The sequence below is a fragment of the Fusarium graminearum genome, chromosome 1 (assembly GCF_000240135.3).
Source record: "Fusarium graminearum PH-1 chromosome 1, whole genome shotgun sequence".
Taxonomy (NCBI): Eukaryota; Fungi; Ascomycota; class Sordariomycetes; order Hypocreales; family Nectriaceae; genus Fusarium; species Fusarium graminearum.
Window position 1 is genome coordinate 10,692,258 of NC_026474.1, and position 18,721 is coordinate 10,710,978.

An 18,721-nucleotide genomic window follows, 5' to 3' on the forward strand; every position below is an offset into this window, starting at 1 on the left:
AAATCAACGTAATGAAGCAGCCGAAATGTTAACATTAAATTTGCACCATGTAATATGCGATATTGAACAGGTTGAAGCTGGCTATATGTCATGACAGACACAACATCTGAGTTGACATGAACGGGTGGGACTGTTGAGGTCTAAATCCGTGCTAGAGCCGTTGATAGCTCAGGAACAAGTTCGGGTCGGCAACACTTTAACCCATCACCACCCCTTTAGCCAATCAAAAGCTGGACCCTGACAACTCCAGCGTCAGGGGACGGTTTTAGTTACAGTAAGCTGTCCTTTCTGATTGCGGCTGCTGAGCGTAACGAAGCGACGACATCGACAATTCCCACTTTCGTTCACCAAAAAGACTCGTGGTCGACGAAGCAATTCAAAGACCACTGAAACCCGTTCCAATTGGTTTCCAGTCCCTCCATTTTTTGTTTTTCAAATCGGGCATGCGGAAATAGAATCACCCTTTGCGCATTTGGTGTCGATCACGACTTTTAGTTTGCGACGAATCGCGACAGGCGGCCCCCCCACGATATCGACCACGTTTTTCATTGTATATATTCGAACTAGCGGGACTAGAGACTCTTTGCGAAAATGATGAACGGCACGGAAAAGCCCGACTACGACGAGGACAAGTTTGGTCCCAAGGAGGGAAGCTTGGTAGCTGCTTTTGATGCGTTCCGTACGTCCCCTCGTGATGTCTAGCATCCACGCGCGCTAACTCTCGATAGCCAAGTCAAAGCCGCAATACATCCAACGAACCTCAGGAGGTGGAAAATGGACTGTCGCCGTGTCCATCATCTCACTCATCCTCATCTGGGGTGAGCTTGGCCGCTGGTGGCGCGGCGCCGAGTCTCACAACTTTGAAGTCGAGGCTGGCGTCTCACGGGAAATGCAAATCAACTTGGATATCGTAGTCAAGATGAACTGCGACGATATCCACGTCAACGTTCAGGATGCTTCCGGCGATCGAATCATGGCGGCCAAGCGCCTCCATACCGACAAGACTCTTTGGGGACAGTGGGCCGACAACAAGGGTGTTCACAAGCTTGGGCGCGATGACCAAGGCCGAGTCAACACTGGCCAGGGATACAACGATCCAAAGTATGAAGATGAGGGTTTCGGCGAGGAGCACGTTCACGATATTGTTGCGCTTGGAAAGAAGAGGGCCAAGTGGGCAAAGACGCCCCGATTCAGGGGTAACGCTGATAGTTGCCGTATCTACGGAAGTCTCGACTTGAACAAGGTGCAGGGTGATTTCCACATCACCGCCCGTGGCCACGGTTACATGGGCCATGGCGAGCATCTTGATCACAGCAGTAAGTCCCATTGGTGACAAGACCGATACCGCATACTGACCAGTCGCAGAGTTTAACTTTTCGCACATCATCTCGGAGCTTTCTTACGGTCCCTTTTACCCCTCGCTCGAGAACCCTCTCGACGGCACCGTCAACACGGCCGATGGAAATTTCCACAAGTTCCAATACTACCTTTCCGTTGTGCCCACTGTGTACAGCGTCAACTCCAGGTCCATCCTCACCAACCAGTATGCCGTTACAGAGCAGAGCAAGGCAGTCGACGACCGATACATTCCCGGAATCTTCTTCAAGTACGACATCGAGCCCATTCTGCTGACAGTTCACGAGAGCCGTGACGGTATCATCAGCTTGTTCGTCAAGATCATCAACATCATCAGCGGTGTTCTCGTCGCTGGACACTGGGGCTTCACGATCAGCGACTGGATCCACGATGTCATTGGTCGCAGACGACGCAGCAACGGTGGAGTTGGTGTCTTGGGATCAAAGGAGGGCTTTGATCAGTGAGGGTTCGGTGGGAGAATATACAACGCATGTAGCATAGGCGCTGCTAGAGAGTTAAGCAGAAGGAGTTATGACTCGGGTTTCGTTCAATGGTGATACTATGGAGTTAAGGTTAAAACATGGGAATCTGTTTTTAGTATAGGACAATTGACAACCAATGTTTGTACAGCGATTGGCCAACATGTGCTTTGAGGCTGGTACAGAATACTTTACTTTGGGGCTCTATGTGTGCTTCGCTTATTCATTAAGCAAACTCGGGTAACATATCGCTCTAACTGGAGGCTAACTGATCAGTAACGAAACGCCTACCCGACAAACAAATGCTATTGCTTTTTCCGTTGAGGCAATGTATTCTGCCGGGGTATTGGGAAACGCCGCCATGCTAATAGAAAAGCCACAGTCATGGAACATTCCAGTCATGAGAACAAACCGACACTACGGAAAAGCCCATCAGACGGGGACCCTTCGAGAACGGGGCGGTTTTAAGGCTGCGGATGGACAGATTTCTGGTTCCGTCAGCAATCAGCATCTGATTGTCCATGTGGACAAAGAACATCTTGTGACTCAGACTCGAGGTCTACGTAATCAATTGACCTCGGAAATAAATTGTTTGATCCAGGTGATGACTCTTTTCGTAATTAATTTATCATTACTTGTCCATGCTTTTCTTTTTTATGGCTGAACTGAGGTGAGGCGAGTGACTCCGCTGGAATAAGAACCAAGAAGTTCGTTGTTAATCGGCGCCAGGGTTCAAATGAGAGTGGAGTTTTCTGTTTCCCATTTCCCATTAAAAAAGAAAGCCTATGACGACATTTGACAACAGCTGGAGTGGGGTTTCTATCAAGATTCTGTGATTTTCGGTAGGACCGTATTGATTTGCGCTCCAAAAATGATCTACAGGTCGGCACGATTAAGGTAGAAAGCTTCTTCGCCTCATTTTGATTCCTTTCGTCTTCTTTCGGGTTGTTCTAGAGCTGAATAATGGAGGGACGGGTCCTGTCAATGAAGAAGAGAGATGGGTCTTGATGACGAGAACAAGGTTACGTGGTTGTGGGCTCTTTTTAGATCCCGAGTTGGAGGGAGGGTTCCGTGTGATTTGGCCTTTGTCCCCCGTTACTGAGACATAAATTAGGCCTCGAGATGCAGTCTAGAGTTTGCTTGGACTCGAGACGGGCGTTGACACGAACGGTTTTGGTGCTACAAGGGTTCGATAAGTGGAAAAGCCTTTGTTTGACACGGGACAAAGAGGCTTCTCTTTGTTCGGCAATTGAATACTGGTGAGGCTCTGTGCCCAACCTGGCAGTGATACCCATGAATTGGTTCCCAGACTCGACATGTTCCTGGTATGACTTGTGGATCATCTAAGACTCGCAACTCGTCCCAAGATCCAAGAAAATACCCGAGATAGCCTGGAAAGGAACCCAACAGAAATGAATTCTCCTTCCAAGTATTGCGTGAAATGCACATACAGCAAAGCATAATGTGTTCCAGGTTGCAGCGAATGGTTCTTCCAGACCCAACCCTGATTGGATCTCGCCCTCAAATGCCCAGCATCAGCCGGGCAGAACAACAGACCTTCTGCCACCCATCTCAACGGTCCATCCAATCCCGTGCCATGCTCTACTGCACTAGCAGCATCATCATCCATCATAGCCACGGCAGGCTTCCTCCTAGGCCATCTTGTACCCTTGCTACCCTGCTCGAGCACTGAAGTTTAAGGGCTCCACGCACACACTGGCTTGGCTGGGCATTCATTCACTGCCCAGGCTGAGGCAGGCCCCGCGCTACAAGCCGCCCGAACCAAACCTGCCAGTTCCTCCCTGCTCGATTCTCTTCCGTCATAGCTCGTCTCGTTTCCCAGCTTTCTCTCCCCTCTACAGACCACACCACTCAACCCTCCCTCTTACATACAAACATCCATAGATTTCGCTGCTGATTTCTCGTTAGGCGTTTTCTACCTAATACTGAAATTTCTCCCTATTTGAACCGATTTGCTTTATTTTGACCTCATAGCAAGTTAGCACGACCTTATACAAAAACCCCTGTCAACCCCGCGATGGGCGACGTCTACAGAGACTCTCGCACATATCGCGAGTGGGAGCGGGATGGCCCCTCCTCAGATGATGAGCGTTATCGCAAAACTACAATCCGAAGATACAAAGTCACACCCAGCCGATCCTCCGAGTACGACGATGGACGTTCCCATGTTTCCCGCTACGCTGGCCGTCCTACCGGCGACTTTGTAGAACAGGACCGACGTTCTTATGCCCCGGATCGTCCTCACTCTGCCTTTGAACCCGCCCCTTCGCAAGCTAGCTTTCGTGAGGACCGTGGCCGAGACACAGCTCCTCGATCCTTCATCTACGAAAAGGAAATCGAGCGAGAGACTTATCCTCCTCCAGCCCCGCCGCCCATGCCGATGCCTGCGCCCTCTCAGGTAGGCGATCGAAATCGTGCGCCAGTTTACGCAGCAACCAAGGAAGTTGAACGTGAACGTGAATGGGATCGTCGATCTCGCTTTGACGCTATGTTTGACGACGATGTCAAGGTTGAGAACCAAATGGTGAAGACCGAGCGTCGAGACAACGGCGAGTATCGCGTCGAAAAGCGGGTGGAGGAACATATTGACGACAGTCACGGCTGCGACGTTGAGCGATACCGCAAGGAAACAGAGTACTACACCCCTTACGATCCACCACCTCCCGTCATCATTCGACAGCGTGCACCCGAGCCGCAGAAGATTATTGTTCAAGAAGCGCCTGCTCCACCACCAGTCATTGTTTCTCCTCGCCAACAACAACAGCCAGGTGTGGTTGTTATCCGAGAAAAGGAACCTGAGAGACAGCAGATCGTGGTCAGAAGAGAACATCGACATGAACACCGACACCACGAGCACCGCCCCCGTCCTCAGGACGAGGAGTATTATTATCGTCATGAACACTGGGATTCCCGCGGAGATCGACGATACGCCGTTGAGCGATATGATCGCAGAGGCCGTGATCATGGTCATTACAGCGATGATGAAGATTACTACATGCGACGCAAAGTTGTTCGTCGCCGCGAGAGCAGCGAAGACTCTCACCATAAGCGACATTTGGCAGAGGGTGCTCTGGCCGGTGCTGGTGTCACAGCCCTTCTCAACAGCCGCCGCGACAGCTATGGAGAGTTGCCTGAAAACCGTGGCCGTAAGGTCATTGCTGGAGCTGCTCTTGGAGCACTCGGTACTGAAGCACTGCGCAGAGCCAAGAGTGCTTACGAAGACCGTTGGCATGATGATGAATCACCCGATCGCTCCTCTCGCTTCAAGCAGGGCCTTGGAATCGCTGCTGTAGCTCTAGCTGCTGCCGGAGCCGCCAAATATTACCAGTCCAATAAGATTGAGAAGGAAGAGGCGATCCGGGGCAGGAGCCGCGGTCGTCGTGGTTATCACTCGGATGATTACTCGCGCTCTCGTTCGCGTTCCTCGCGTTCCATCATCCGAAGAACCACAACTACGACCAAGAGCACAAGCCGTGGCAGCCGCCGTCGCAGTTTGTCGACCGCAGCCAAGGCTGCTTTGGGAACTGTTGCTGCTGCAGGTGTTGCGAAGCATCTGCGCAACAGGTCCAAGTCTCGAGGTCGTAGCAGCAGTAGGTCAAGCAGCTCGCGCAGCCGCAGCCGAAGCCGTAGCCGAAGCCGATCAAGGAGCCGCAGCAAGTCTAAACTTCGCCGCGGTGCTGAGATCGCAGGTGCGGCTGTAGCAGCAAAGGCAGCACACCATGTTTGGAAGAAGCGTCAGGAGAAGAAGGATGGTAGTGATAACAGCAGCGATGATGAATACTACCGGCGAGGCCCATCTAGGAGTCGAAGTCGGAGCAGGTCCAAGGCCAGATCCATTCGTTCAGAGCGCGGGACTGATCCTGAGCTAGGCCCCGTAGTTGAATACGGTAACGATCCCCTCAAGCCCGCCACGACATCGCGGGGCTACGAATCCGAAGCAGAGGCAAGGCGCGAACGCCAAAGACGACGTGGCCGTGGCCGCAGCCGCTCTGTGTCGTCTGTCGGCTCCGATCGCGACCGTAAACGCAGTAGAAGTCGACTTGGAGCCGCAGCGGCCGCAGGAGCTGCAGCCCTTGGCATCAAAGAATACAAGGAAAGGAAGGACAGAGACAAGAGAGAACAGCGTTCTAGGGAACGTCGACTTGAGTTAGAAAGGGAACGTGAAAGAGAGGATGAGCGAGACCGTCGTGGTCGAGCTACCAGATCTCCTTCCCGAACCCGATCTCGAAGTCGTTCTAGGAAACGTGAGCAGTCCTTGCGTGACTAAAGTTGTGATGACTGACCACTCTTGAATAGGCTACGATGACTATGATGACCGACCCCCACGCTCACCACCCATGGCATCTGGTGGTGCAGGTTTCCCACCCTACCCTGTGGATCCTACTCCTTCGGCTGCAGCCTCTTATACCAACATACCGGATCATAATCGTGAATATCAACCATATGTTCCTCAGGATTATACGGGCTATCCTCCTCCGCCTCCTGGCCCCCCTCGTGGGCTGTCAACTGGACCTCCTCCGCCAGGACCTCCTGGGCCACCACCGCCACCTGGACCTCCGGGACCTCCACCATCCGGTGGCCCAAGACCGCCTGACAATGTGAGTAATCCTGTCCGCAACCTGGGCTCAAGAGGCCTAGATGAGGGTGCGTCCGACCCGTATCGCGAGAGTTGATGAATGAGAACAAAGATGCAGTACTGACTCAGAAACAGCTATACTAGATTCGTCCGATGACGAGCATCCAGCCAAATCTGTGGTCTTTGGTCCAATGTCGCCCATGAGCTCGATGACAATGAAACTACATCGTGCTAAAGCAAAGGCCAAGGAGGAGAAAGAGAAAAAGGAGCAAGAAGCTCACGATATGCTTCAAGGACTTGTAACCACCAAACCACGTTCGAAGCAGCGAGATACTTCTGATTCGGATGATGAATCCTACTTCAATCCGAGACGGCGACATCGAGGAGATGACTCTAGCTCAGATGAAGCTGTCGAGGACTTGCCTGATCGTTTTGACAAACAAGGCAAGCCACTGGATGAGCGATCCACCAGAAGCCGCGGGTGGACAAGCAGAAGAGGGGACTTTGAATACAAACCCAAGCGTCGGAAAGACATTGACATCAAGGGTGCATGGCAAGTAGCAGGAACAGACGGCGAAGCTGTGGAACAGCTCGTTCGTGGTGTGACTGGAGCACTGGAAGGCAAAGGTGGATGGCTTGGTATTCTTGGAAATGTTCTTGGTGGATTGCAGCAGCCGGATCAACGAGAGGCTATTGATGATGGACGTTCTGACGAAAGGAGGCGCCGAAGGAGGCATCGGGACTAATGACATGATGATTGCGAATGCTCTTTCTTTTTTCCTTGGCTGGATATGAGATAATGGTTCCTGTTTTTGGGTGGACTTATGATATGACGCTACGACTATTTATACATTACGGCCTATATAGAGAAATACGGTTGATGTCTGTTTATGATAACCTCGAGCTATTATTACAAGACCATGATCATATCTTTTGGGATCAGATGTTCATCGATCATCTAAACGACGAGGCTCTTTGCCTATCACTATTTCAAAGATGTATGCCATTTAAGTTGCTGGCTTTTAAGATTATGACTGTATAGCAAAGAAGTATAGTCCCAATTATTAGGTAGAACAAGCTTTTGTAGTATTGTAATTTTATGCTGCTGCACCTCGCTCATAAGCAATTGTTTTTTGTCCACAGTGTATACTTCAAGCCGCACGAGCCGCATCAGAGTCGAGCTCGCATATGCAACTATAAGATGAAATGTTGAGTACACCGCGGCATTTACCACAGAGTATGAGGTGCTTGTCTGTTTTGTAGTCTGTGTCTTTGACAGTGATGAGGTCTGAGCGGGAGATTTCTACCACATCGTGAGAGGATGTGTTTGTGGAAGGCGTGGTAGTACAAGAGATGTTGTTGGTAGAAGGGGTGGTAGTACACGGGGTGTTGTTTGTTGAGGGAGTGTGTGTGTGTGAAGTTGTGGGTGTTGGACTAGACATTATTTCTTTCTTTAAGAAAGGAGTGTTATAGCTAGTAATTATAAAAAGGGAATTAAAAGAGAGAAAAAGAGAGAGAAAAAGAAGGGAAAATGAAATGAAATCACAACATTATCATTATTGCTTATATAGTACTGGTACCGTACTGCCCTGTACTAACGTTTCTTGGACTATCATCTCTGTTCTCAATTGTGAGATGGACATTGTAGAAGTTTCCGTTGAATTGCAGGGCATTCGAAAATCATATATAATTCTACTTCATTAGTGAGACTGCCTTTCTGTAGTGTGCTGAGATAGTTCTGGTAGTTTCCATGTTGATCGATGTAACTCAAATGTGGGTCATGATCTGCACATCTCGATATGACAGCAACGACAATTATGGTGTTTATACAAATCAAGATGAACCTTTTTCGAAATCAAGTTCCTCAATATTGAGTCTTGTAGTCTTCTATAACATACTGAGTCCGCAATTGGTATCCTTTATTTCACTACCCACCTCTTTCATAATTTCATTCAACTCCCCACCCTAGACACTCTGTCCTCTCATCATAACTCATCATGAGCACGCTCTGGCTCTGGCCGTCCGCTGTCTTTTTGCAGGTCAATGCCGTTCTTGAGTCGCCACTTTTCCCAGAGACCCCAGAATTCAGTTTCCATGTTGGTATCCATCTGATCGGGTAGCACGACAGTGTACTCGACGTATAGGTTTCCGAACTCGGTCTTGTGGTAGACGCTGTCGCCGTCTTCGTGCCAGATGGGCATACCCTCACCGGCGACGGTTTCGACATGGCCGGGCTGGATGACTTGGCCGCGGGGTCGGCTTAGACGAACGATGTGGTTATCGAGATGTGTGAGGTTGCGAGTCCAACCGCCCATCCAGGCCTCGCGGAGAGAAAGGACTTCGTTCCAGTAAAGGTCGTTACCCTTGCGACGGAAGAATGCGCCGTCGACCTTGTCGGGGTTGTTCTCATATGAAGGCTCCTTTTCAGACAATGTAACCAGCAAATCACCAGGAACCCAATCAGGGCTCTCGTCGGCTTCATTTTCGTAGACAAGGCGGGAGTCGCGAGCAGCTCCGCGCGCGATGTTGAGTTGGACGGGCGTGGACTTCTTCTCGACTCGTTCACCATGACACACTGTACATTTATGCTTGATGTGCTTGCCCCGACCACCACAGGCGTCGCATCGTTGCTGGAACTGCTGGAACATACCAGGAGCGAGCTGGCGCTTCATGAGACGGACACCGTGGCCATTACAATGCTGGCAGGTATCGACATGGCCGTCTGCACTTCCAGTACCTTCACATGATTCGCAGATATGTTGCTTGTTCCAAGAGAATTCGGTAGTGGCGCCGTTGTAGAAGTCGCGGAGTGTGATTTCGACACGGACTTCGACGTTGTGACCTCGGGGTTCGCTGGATGCTCGACCGAAGTGACCGTGGCCGCCGAAGAAACGGCTAAAGAGATCAAAGGGATCATGACCACCACCGCCTCCGCCGCCTTGACGGCGCTGCTGGACGCCCTCGTGGCCGTGATGGTCGTAGACCTTGCGCATTTCCTCGTCGCTCAAGACATCGTAGGCTTCGGAGACTTCGACAAACTTATCATGTGCTGTATCATCGCCACTTGGAAGTGTCAGTATAGTAAAGCAGACAGGTGTTCATGGAGGGGCATACGGATTCTTGTCTGGGTGGAACTTTTTGGACAATTGTCGGTACGCTTGCTTTAGTTCTTTGTTGGAAGCTTGTCTGTTTACACCGAGGATCTGTATAACCGTTAATCACCGGTTGTTTAGAGATCTGTTAAAGCGAGTTTACCTTGTAGTAGTCCTCGGCGCATACAGCTAGCTGGACCAGAGCTAGAAGGACCACAAGGGCCGCTGTATGAAGCAACATTGTAGGTTTATTCCCGCAAGTTTTGTAGATCTTAAAAGACGAATAAAACTCAAAGATTGTAAAGTCTCGATTTTCAAAGAGAAACAAAATTGAAAAAGCGTTGCGAAGAAAAGAGGGAGAAATGAACAACAAAGAATAAAGAACTCGCCTTGGCCTGCGAAACACCAGCGTGTTATCAATGCTTGTCTACTACACTTTTTGGGGATTAATGGGATGGCTTATCGCTTTACCCCTGCAGGTCCAGCTTCTTATCTGAAGCTTATAATTGGCTGCAGCCCCGGATTATCCTTTCTCCAAATTTTGGAGAGGATGTCAAGTTAAGCCTGCATCTGTCGCATTCAACCAAGCTTCTTCTGCTTCTGCCTTGGGTTTTTTTTATTTATACCCAGCCTTTTTTGCGACACTCAAAACCTCAGCAATCAAGATGAGCAAAAAGTACGCTTTCCTTCCCATGGAAGAGGATGAGGTGGGTCCTCAGAAAGTTACCAAGGAGAAGAAATCTAGACATCGACATCGCGAACGAGACCGCGACGACAAGTCATCTTCCCGACCCTCAAAGTCCCGTCGCGAACGCAGTCGCTCGAAATCACCAGGTCGAGCATCTTCATCACGCCAAAGCCGACCCAAGCAATATCGACGACGCGACGACAAGGCCGAATTCGATGATCGATGGGGCGACGAGGAGCCACCATCCGATGAACCTGAGGAGGAGGATGATGAGCCAGAATTTGAACAATCAGCAAGCAAGCGAGTTAAATTAAGCCATGATGAATCAAAAGATGAAGACCTATCCGATGGTGCGAAAGAAGAATTGGATCGCAAAAAGGATATTGAAGAGCGTGAAGCTTTCGCAAAGCGCCTAAGAGAAAAGGACAGCAAAAAGCCGAAAAAGGACAGTAGAGATGTAGAATCATCGTCGAGAAGAAAACTTGCCGAAGACGCCGAAGCGCGGAACCAAGCGTTACCCGACATTCGAGAACGATCGCGACAGGAATATCTCAAGAAACGAGAGGCCGAACGATTAGCCCTTCTAAGGAAGCAGGTCGCAGAGGAAACTGCTGAGCTACGAAGCGGCGTGCGACTGTCAGAAAAAGAAAAGGCCGAGTTCGCCAAGAACAGGGAGATCTTGCGACTGGCTGAGGAGCGCCTCAAGATCGATGACCACAGAGATGGATATGCTATGCCAGAGGATTACATCACAGAGAAGGGTAAACTCGACCGAAAGAAAAAGGAGGAAGCACTTTATAAGCGATACGTCGAGAAAGATGAGTTTGGACAGGAGAAATTTGTTACTGAACACGAGGAATGGGAACGGGAGCAAGCTTCAAAGGCCAAGGCGCAGATTCAGCGCGCCGAGAGAGAGAATGACGAGTACGACTATGTCATGGACGATGCCCAGTATATTCAGTGGAACCTGGATTCACGTTTGCCTGGAGATGATCGGAAATTAACCAAGGAACAACAATTCCTTGAGGCGCAAATCGACGCAGCTGAAAAGAAGGCCCTTTCGATTCAGGAGACAAGAAAAAGTCTACCAATTTACCAATACCGAGACGAGTTCCTTGCTGCGCTAGAGCAGTACCAGGTTCTAGTCATTGTCGGAGAGACTGGTAGTGGAAAGACGACTCAACTACCGCAATATCTCCACGAAGCTGGTTATACCAAGAACGGCCTGAAGGTTGGATGTACTCAGCCCCGACGAGTGGCAGCCATGAGTGTAGCAGCTCGTGTCGCCGAAGAAGTTGGTGTCAAGGTCGGAAACGAAGTTGGATACACTATTCGTTTTGAGGACTGCACAAGCGATAAAACTGTTCTGAAGTACATGACTGATGGAATGTTGCTACGAGAATTCATGACGGAGCCGGATCTGGCAGGGTACTCGGCGCTGATGATTGACGAAGCCCACGAACGTACAGTCCATACCGATATTCTGCTGGCTTTAATCAAGGATCTTTCGAGAGAACGACCTGATCTGAAGCTGTTGATTTCTTCAGCTACCATGAACGCTGAAAAGTTTGCGCAGTACTTTGATGATGCGCCCATCTTTAACATTCCCGGTCGACGATACCCTGTGGATATCTATTATACGCCTGCTCCCGAGGCAAACTATTTGGCTGCAGCTATTACAACGACTTTCCAGATCCACACCACCCAGCCCAAGGGTGACATCCTGATCTTCTTGACGGGTCAAGATGAGATTGAAGCAGCCGAGCTTGAAATTGCAGAAACAGCAAAGAAGCTGGGTAGTCGTGTCAAAGAACTTGTTATCTGTCCCATCTATGCCAACTTGCCCTCGGAACTACAGTCCAAGATTTTCGAGCCTACACCAGATGGCGCTCGCAAGGTTGTGCTGGCTACCAACATTGCTGAAACCAGTTTGACAATTGACGGTATTGTTTATGTCATTGACCCGGGCTATGTCAAGGAAAACGTCTACAACCCGGCGACAGGCATGTCCAACTTGGTTGTCGTTCCTTGTTCAAGAGCTTCTGCCAACCAGCGAAGTGGTCGAGCTGGTCGTGTCGGACCAGGAAAGTGTTTCCGTCTTTATACCAAGTTTGCATACATGAACGAGATGGACGAGTCGACTACGCCAGAAATCCAAAGAACAAACCTGAATGGTGTTGTGCTTCAGTTGAAGTCTCTTGGTATTAATGAGCTGCTCGATTTTGAGTTCATGGACCCTCCACCTACAGAAGCTCTTATCGGCGCTCTGAACCAGCTTTTTGCTCTGCAGGCGTTGAATCACAAGGGAGAGTTGACCAAGCTTGGACGACAGATGGGTGAATTCCCTACAGATCCTATGCTTGCCAAGGCTGTACTCGCTGCGGACAAGGAAGGATGTGTTGAAGAGGTACTGTCTATCGTATCTATGCTTGGTGAAGCATCTGCCCTCTTCTTCCGACCCAAGGATAAGAAGATCCACGCAGACAGCGCCCGCAACCGATTCACAGTCAAGGACGGCGGTGATCACATCACACTACTCAACGTGTGGAACCAATGGGTCGACAGTGATTTCTCCCCCGTCTGGGCCAAGGAGAACTTTCTGCAGCAACGCTCTCTCACGCGCGCACGCGACGTCCGCGACCAACTCGCCAAGCTGTGCGAGCGTGTCGAGGTGGCACCGTCCACATGCGGCGCCACGAACCTGCGACCCATCAAGCGTGCCATCACAGCTGGCTTCTTCCCCAACGCCGCGCGGCTGCAGAAGAGCGGCGACAGCTACAGGACAGTCAAGAACAGTACGACCGTGTGGATCCATCCCAGCAGCGTGCTCATGGCTATCGATCCGCCAGAGAAGATGGTGGTTTACTTTGAGCTCGTGCAGACGACAAAGGAGTATATGCGCAGCGTCATGCCGATTGAGCCTAGATGGCTGTCGGAGCTGGCGCCGCATTTCCATAAAAAGAAGGATGTTGAGGAGATGGAGGAGAAGAAAATGCCAAAACAGCGATCGTAATGATATAGATTTATTTAATTTAAAGCCTGCGCATCCCAAATACAACATACAAATTATTTCCACCAAGCAGTTTTTGCGGCTCTTCATTCTTCATCTTTGTCAGCTATCCATTCATAGAGAATGTCTGTTCTCATGGTGTACTTGACTCCCTTGTTCACCAGCGCTCCTTCATGGAAAAGCCCCTTGTGCTGGAAGATGAGGACGCTTCCGGCTTTGGGGTTTACGTCGACTCTCTTCTCTCCCCTTCTGTCAAGGAACGAGGTCGCGCCGCCTTGGAGTTCCGATGCAGGGTCATTCTCGGCAGAGTCATTGAGGTAGAGATGTACGGTATAAAAGGTCTCGAACTCCTTCCCAGGACCTTCAGTATAAAAATATGCGCCATCGCAGTGAGCTGCCGTATGATTAGCGTTATCAAGAGATGAAGATGCAGATTGACTTACGTTTGAAGTACTGTCCGGGAGAATACTTTAGGAAACGCATCCTATCGTTTAAGCGACTAAACACCCATTTCCCACCTTTCATCCAAGGCTCGTGAGGCACAACGGCGAGTAGATCGCGCAGACCATCAGCCTGGAGACACCGTTCCCATAGCCGATCAACAATGGTCTGCTGATCCCAGATAATCCTATCGCTTTCACGATAACCCGGCGCACGAGTCTCGTAGCCATCACCACCACTCACCAAAGCGGGTTTCCACGCCGACTGACTCTCATCGTCACGCGGGACAGAAGCTTCGGCTAGAGAAAGTAGTTCGCGGCATTCAGCAGGGGATATAACGTTGTCTAGAACAAGAGCTGTGTGGCCGTCGTACTGGGGAAGAGGAGAGTTTGCAAAATCGATTTGATGCGATGTTATCGGTGTTTGTGAAGGGGAAGTGAGGAATGAATCAGGGATGGGAATGTCGTTGGAATTGTATTCTATTTTTTGAGGCATGGTGTAGGATGAGGTCTGGCGAGGCATGACTTTGAAGGAGGAGGGTTGTGCTTTAGTGAGGCCAAGTTTGGAGGCGATGTTGGACAACATTTTTATAAGCGCCAAGAAAGAAAATAGTATTATTCGAAATAAAAGGAATACCAGTGTTTACTATCCAAGGGGTTAAGGTAAGTTGTATATTAAGAATATATATGCCTAAAAGGACAGGTTTTACGGACTGTAAAGACAGATATTGATGCTTTTATTCTTTATTGTTGCTGCCTGTCTAGGTTGTCGTTAGTGGCTCGTTCTCCACACAGCCACCACAAGTCCTACGCCAAGTGACAGCTAGGCTTTCATGATGAAGAGCGTGACATTGCTTGTTTTGGTTAATGCTAGGGGGTTTAATTTGGAGGCCTTGGGCGAGGATTGTCGTTCAATGCTGTGGCCTGTGTTGCTGAGGAGTGTGTGTTGGCTGTTGCAAGGGTAGGTAGGGAATGACATGACTAGACTCGTACTGAATACCAGGCTATTAAATCTTGTATTGGTTGGGATTCATGGTAAAGATGAGAGCTATTGCTTGGGATCAAGAAAAGAGTCTACTGATGAATTGGTATGAAGCATAACTGACTGGATTCAGACATTGTTACGGTTTGTATCTCGAAACGCCTTTGGTCTTGATAGTCGGCAGAAGTGAACTACCGTCAGAAACATAAGAGACGAAATTATTAGGTCAGTTCATGCTGGTTAGACTGCATTCTTTAGGTTATTTATTCTTATACACTAAGACACAGGAGCCCAACTGTTAGGTACCTAAGTTCTGCCACTCACTACTACCCAGCCTTTGGAGATTAGGTCGCCAAGAGGCAAGTGTCAATATCAATACCGGCTTCAGGGTATCAGAAAAGTTGACTGCTAGGAACATAAGAGACAAAATTATCAGGCCAGCTTATGCTACTTAGACTAGGCTACTTAGACTACTTATTTTTATACCCTAAGACTTAGGAGGCCAGTTGCTCTTTCCTTGCCTACCTAGGTATATATATTTACAAGTTAAATCTACAAGGCAGCAATGGAATGCATCACTCATCCATCTACATCATCATCATGGAGTCGTTTTCTCAACACAATGGATATCTGTCAATGAACAAGGAATCGATCCAAGGATTAGTCGCATTAGCCGGGGGTGAGAAGCCAGACATAGTCACTATCAGAATTGCTGTCGTCCGCGTAGACGAAGACAGATTCAACAACAAAGCCCTCCTTTTCCAAGAGCGGAGCGATTACCCCCACGTCCGCGAAATACTACAATGCGATCTCGACGACTCGAACACGCTCGTACGCGATGTCATCAGACGAAAAATCACCAACGATTTGGGCCTTGACGCTTGGAAGGTCGTGGGCACCACAGAACCTGAGTTCTAGGCACACTGCGAGGGTGGGCGAATCTTGGAAAATCATGCGGTGCTGGGCTATGTGATCCAGGTTTGGCCCAGTGACAAAGGATACACGCACAAACCCCCGTATAGAGGCATTGCCTGGATCAACGAGGTTCGAGAGCCGCGCGAAGCGTTCAGACAAGAAATGATCGAGTTGTTCAGACACGACATGCGCGGGTTTGTGTCAAAGGTCTATGCACTTTCATGGTGGCAGGGACAGAAAATGAACCAGATTCTACTATGACGACTAGAGCATCATGAAGAGAGCTGGACCCATGTTGACGGCGGCGGATAACCTCTAGTCTAAGGTTTAGGTTATAAAAATAAAAGACCAAAGATTATTGCCTAAGCAGCATAAACTGATTTGCTAATTTCGTCTCTTATGCTTCTGGTATGTTATAATAACAAAAGATATGAATCCTACCCAGGTGTCTTGTGTAAGCGACAAGGCGACAAATAACAACCCTCAGTAGGAAACAAGAGCTTGGCAAGGCCTCAGGGTATCGGAAAAATTGTCCGCTAAAAGCATAAGGGATAAAATTATTAGGTCGTTTTATGCAGCTTAGACTATACTCTTTAGGCTATTTATTTCTATACCCTAAGACTTGGGAGGTTATTTTTTCTGCTTCCCCGTAGCAAGGTTAGATGCCGACTTGGCGACACTAGACTCGGCCGGTAGATGTGGATAGTTTCCAACGACAGCCGGTCACTAGAAGAAAATTGTTGGATTGAATCGGCAAAGTAACTAAACTGGTATCACAAACCGTCGACGAACTGGGTCCAAGTGGATATGTCGAGTAAAATCTGCAAACACTATATATCCTTACATCCGGATATTAGGAGTGAGATGCATCAAGAGGCAAGTTGAATACCTAGAACCAAGAGTAAATGCTTGTCGATCTTTATTAGTAATGTTTCCTGTTTGAAGGATCTTTTGTATGCGACGTTACCCTTCGAGGTTTAGCCACCTTCCATAGCGGGCAACCTTGAACTTCTCATCGACATGGGCTGATGGAACAATCCTTTTAATATCAGTACGTAACTACAACTCTTTGACAGTTCTGTAGTGGATTTGCCTCTGAGCACGCAATTCCTCGTGCTTCATTTTTAGCGGATTTAATATGTACTACATCAATAAACTCTTTCCCATCGACTTGGTCTTGATCTTGATTTCACCTCTCGAGATCACTTCAACTACCCAACAGTAAAGCCATGGCTTATTATTCTGAAAAAGACAAGTCGCCAGGCGGCGGCGACGTCGAGAATACCCCAGACAGCGATGGCTTGTCCAGACGAGGTCCCACGCAGTCAGACCTGCTAAGCCGTTCGCTCTCGGCGCGACAGGTCCAGATGATTGCCATTGGAGGTACAATCGGTACAGGTTTATTCCTGGGTACTGGAAAGTCACTCGCTACAGGTGGCCCAGCGTCGATATTGATTGCTTACGCTATTGTGGGTGGCATTGTTTTTACTACCATGTTAGCTCTTGGTGAGATGGCGGCGTTTATTCCCGTGGCAGGTAGTTTCTGTACTTTTGCAGGGTGAGTTCCAGTGTAATTACTACTGAATTACCACTAACAAAAAACCAGTCGCTTCGTGGATGATGCTTTTGGTTTCGCTCTGACTTGGAATTACTGGTTCAACGATGCTGTATCTACAGCCTCGGATCTCGTCGCACTGCAGCTCATTCTCCAATACTGGACCGACAACTTCCCCGGCTGGGCTCTGAGTCTTATTTTCTGGGTTGTTCTCATCGCTCTCAACATCATTTCCGTCAAGGCCTACGGTGAAGTCGAGTACTGGCTCAGTCTGCTCAAGGTCATCACCATTGTTGTCTTTATCGTCATGGGTATTGTCGTCAACTGTGGCGGCAACGAAACTGGAGAGTATATTGGTGGCAAATACTGGCATTTGCCTGATGCGCCTTTTGTTGGTGGTATTGGAGGTTTTGCCTCTGTTTTTGTTACTGCTTCTTTTGCTTGTAAGTTTATCCCTGGTCTCGGTGATGAATTGGATGAATAACTAACGATACTAGATGGTGGAACAGAGAGTATCGCCATCACTGCTGGTGAGACCAAGGATCCTACCAAAAACATCCCCAAAGTTGTCAAGAACGTCTTTTGGCGTATCCTCCTATTCTAGTAAGTTTTCCTACCCACATCCCTGAGTTAATCACTAATAAAAATACAGTATCCTTTCAATTCTCATCATCGGCCTCAATGTCCCCTACAACTACCCCGATCTCAACTCCAAGGAAACCCGCACTTCGCCATTTACCATTGTCTTTGAGATGACAGGCGCCAAAGCTGCTGGAAGTGTTATCAACGCTGTTATTCTAACCAGTGTTCTTTCGGCCGGAAACCACGCTCTTTTTGCTGGTGTGAGACTGATGTACACTCTCGCTCTTGAGGGACATGCGCCTAAAGTACTCGGAAAACTCAACAGGAACAGAGTCCCTTGGGTTGCTGTTTTGGTCACCGGTTTTGTAGCTGGTCTTTGCTTCGGCTCAAGTTTCATTGGCGCTGGACAACTGTGGTCCTGGCTACAAAACATCGTCGGTGTATCCAACCAACTAAGCTGGATCTCCATCGGAATCACATCAATCCGCTTCCGCCAAGCCCTCGAGCTCCAAGGCAAAACGCATCTTCTGCCATTCAAGAATTGGACGTACCCCTATGGCCCATGGATCTGCGTCTTCCTCAACAGCTTCCTGGTGCTAGTGCAGGGCTGGAGCTGTTTCAGTCCCAAGTTTGACGTTGTCAGCTTTATCAGCTTTTACATCGAGCTACCCGTCATGCTCATCATGTATATCGGGTGGAAGCTTCTCAAAAAGACAAAGGTTGTTAAGTTGAGCGAGATGGATCTTGAGACGGATGTACATACTATTGAGGAGAAGGTTACTGAGGAGGCGGGGTGGAAGAATAAGCTGAAGAATGCGGTTACTTGGTTGTTTTAAGGGTGCGATTGGCTAGCGATTTGATACCACAGTACATAATGATTACTGTTTATATAAAGATATTTCCACATTTTAATAAGCAGAAAAGTGTGGTAATGTTCATGTCATCAAAGACTCACTTCAGAATAAAGACAACGAAATAGTGATACATATGGATTAACAATTATATACTCAAATGGTGAGACCTAG

At 48.9% G+C, this 18,721-nt stretch overlaps 7 protein-coding genes across 7 annotated transcripts; 5 read left to right on the top strand and 2 right to left on the bottom strand.

Moving 5' to 3' along the window:
- Positions 1 to 591: 591 nt before the first annotated feature.
- On the top strand, positions 592 to 1,820 carry FGSG_10388 (uncharacterized protein; the record flags this gene model as incomplete). The annotated part of the gene is made up of 3 exons (XM_011321056.1): positions 592 to 679; positions 729 to 1,316; positions 1,366 to 1,820. The coding sequence occupies 3 exons, from the start codon at positions 592 to 594 to the stop codon at positions 1,818 to 1,820; spliced, it is 1,131 nt and encodes a 376-aa protein (XP_011319358.1).
- A 2,053-nt stretch (positions 1,821 to 3,873) lies between these two features.
- FGSG_10389 (uncharacterized protein) lies at positions 3,874 to 7,178 on the top strand (the record flags this gene model as incomplete). Its single annotated transcript, XM_011321057.1, has 3 exons — positions 3,874 to 6,100; positions 6,153 to 6,500; positions 6,568 to 7,178. The coding sequence occupies 3 exons, from the start codon at positions 3,874 to 3,876 to the stop codon at positions 7,176 to 7,178; spliced, it is 3,186 nt and encodes a 1,061-aa protein (XP_011319359.1).
- Positions 7,179 to 8,417: 1,239 nt separating this feature from the next.
- FGSG_10390 (uncharacterized protein) lies at positions 8,418 to 9,765 on the bottom strand (the record flags this gene model as incomplete). The annotated part of the gene is made up of 3 exons (XM_011321058.1): positions 8,418 to 9,495; positions 9,547 to 9,635; positions 9,688 to 9,765. 3 exons carry the CDS (start codon positions 9,763 to 9,765, stop codon positions 8,418 to 8,420), a joined length of 1,245 nt encoding a protein of 414 aa, XP_011319360.1.
- Positions 9,766 to 10,189: 424 nt separating this feature from the next.
- On the top strand, positions 10,190 to 13,225 carry FGSG_10391 (uncharacterized protein; the record flags this gene model as incomplete). Its single annotated transcript, XM_011321059.1, has 1 exon — positions 10,190 to 13,225. One exon carries the CDS (start codon positions 10,190 to 10,192, stop codon positions 13,223 to 13,225), a length of 3,036 nt encoding a protein of 1,011 aa, XP_011319361.1.
- Positions 13,226 to 13,308: 83 nt separating this feature from the next.
- On the bottom strand, positions 13,309 to 14,248 carry FGSG_10392 (uncharacterized protein; the record flags this gene model as incomplete). The annotated part of the gene is made up of 2 exons (XM_011321060.1): positions 13,309 to 13,616; positions 13,666 to 14,248. The coding sequence occupies 2 exons, from the start codon at positions 14,246 to 14,248 to the stop codon at positions 13,309 to 13,311; spliced, it is 891 nt and encodes a 296-aa protein (XP_011319362.1).
- Positions 14,249 to 15,244: 996 nt separating this feature from the next.
- Positions 15,245 to 15,820, top strand: FGSG_10393 (uncharacterized protein; the record flags this gene model as incomplete). Its single annotated transcript, XM_011321061.1, has 2 exons — positions 15,245 to 15,535; positions 15,623 to 15,820. 2 exons carry the CDS (start codon positions 15,245 to 15,247, stop codon positions 15,818 to 15,820), a joined length of 489 nt encoding a protein of 162 aa, XP_011319363.1.
- A 968-nt stretch (positions 15,821 to 16,788) lies between these two features.
- FGSG_10394 (uncharacterized protein) lies at positions 16,789 to 18,532 on the top strand (the record flags this gene model as incomplete). The annotated part of the gene is made up of 4 exons (XM_011321062.1): positions 16,789 to 17,117; positions 17,166 to 17,557; positions 17,612 to 17,717; positions 17,767 to 18,532. 4 exons carry the CDS (start codon positions 16,789 to 16,791, stop codon positions 18,530 to 18,532), a joined length of 1,593 nt encoding a protein of 530 aa, XP_011319364.1.
- Between the last annotated feature and the right edge of the window lie 189 nt (positions 18,533 to 18,721).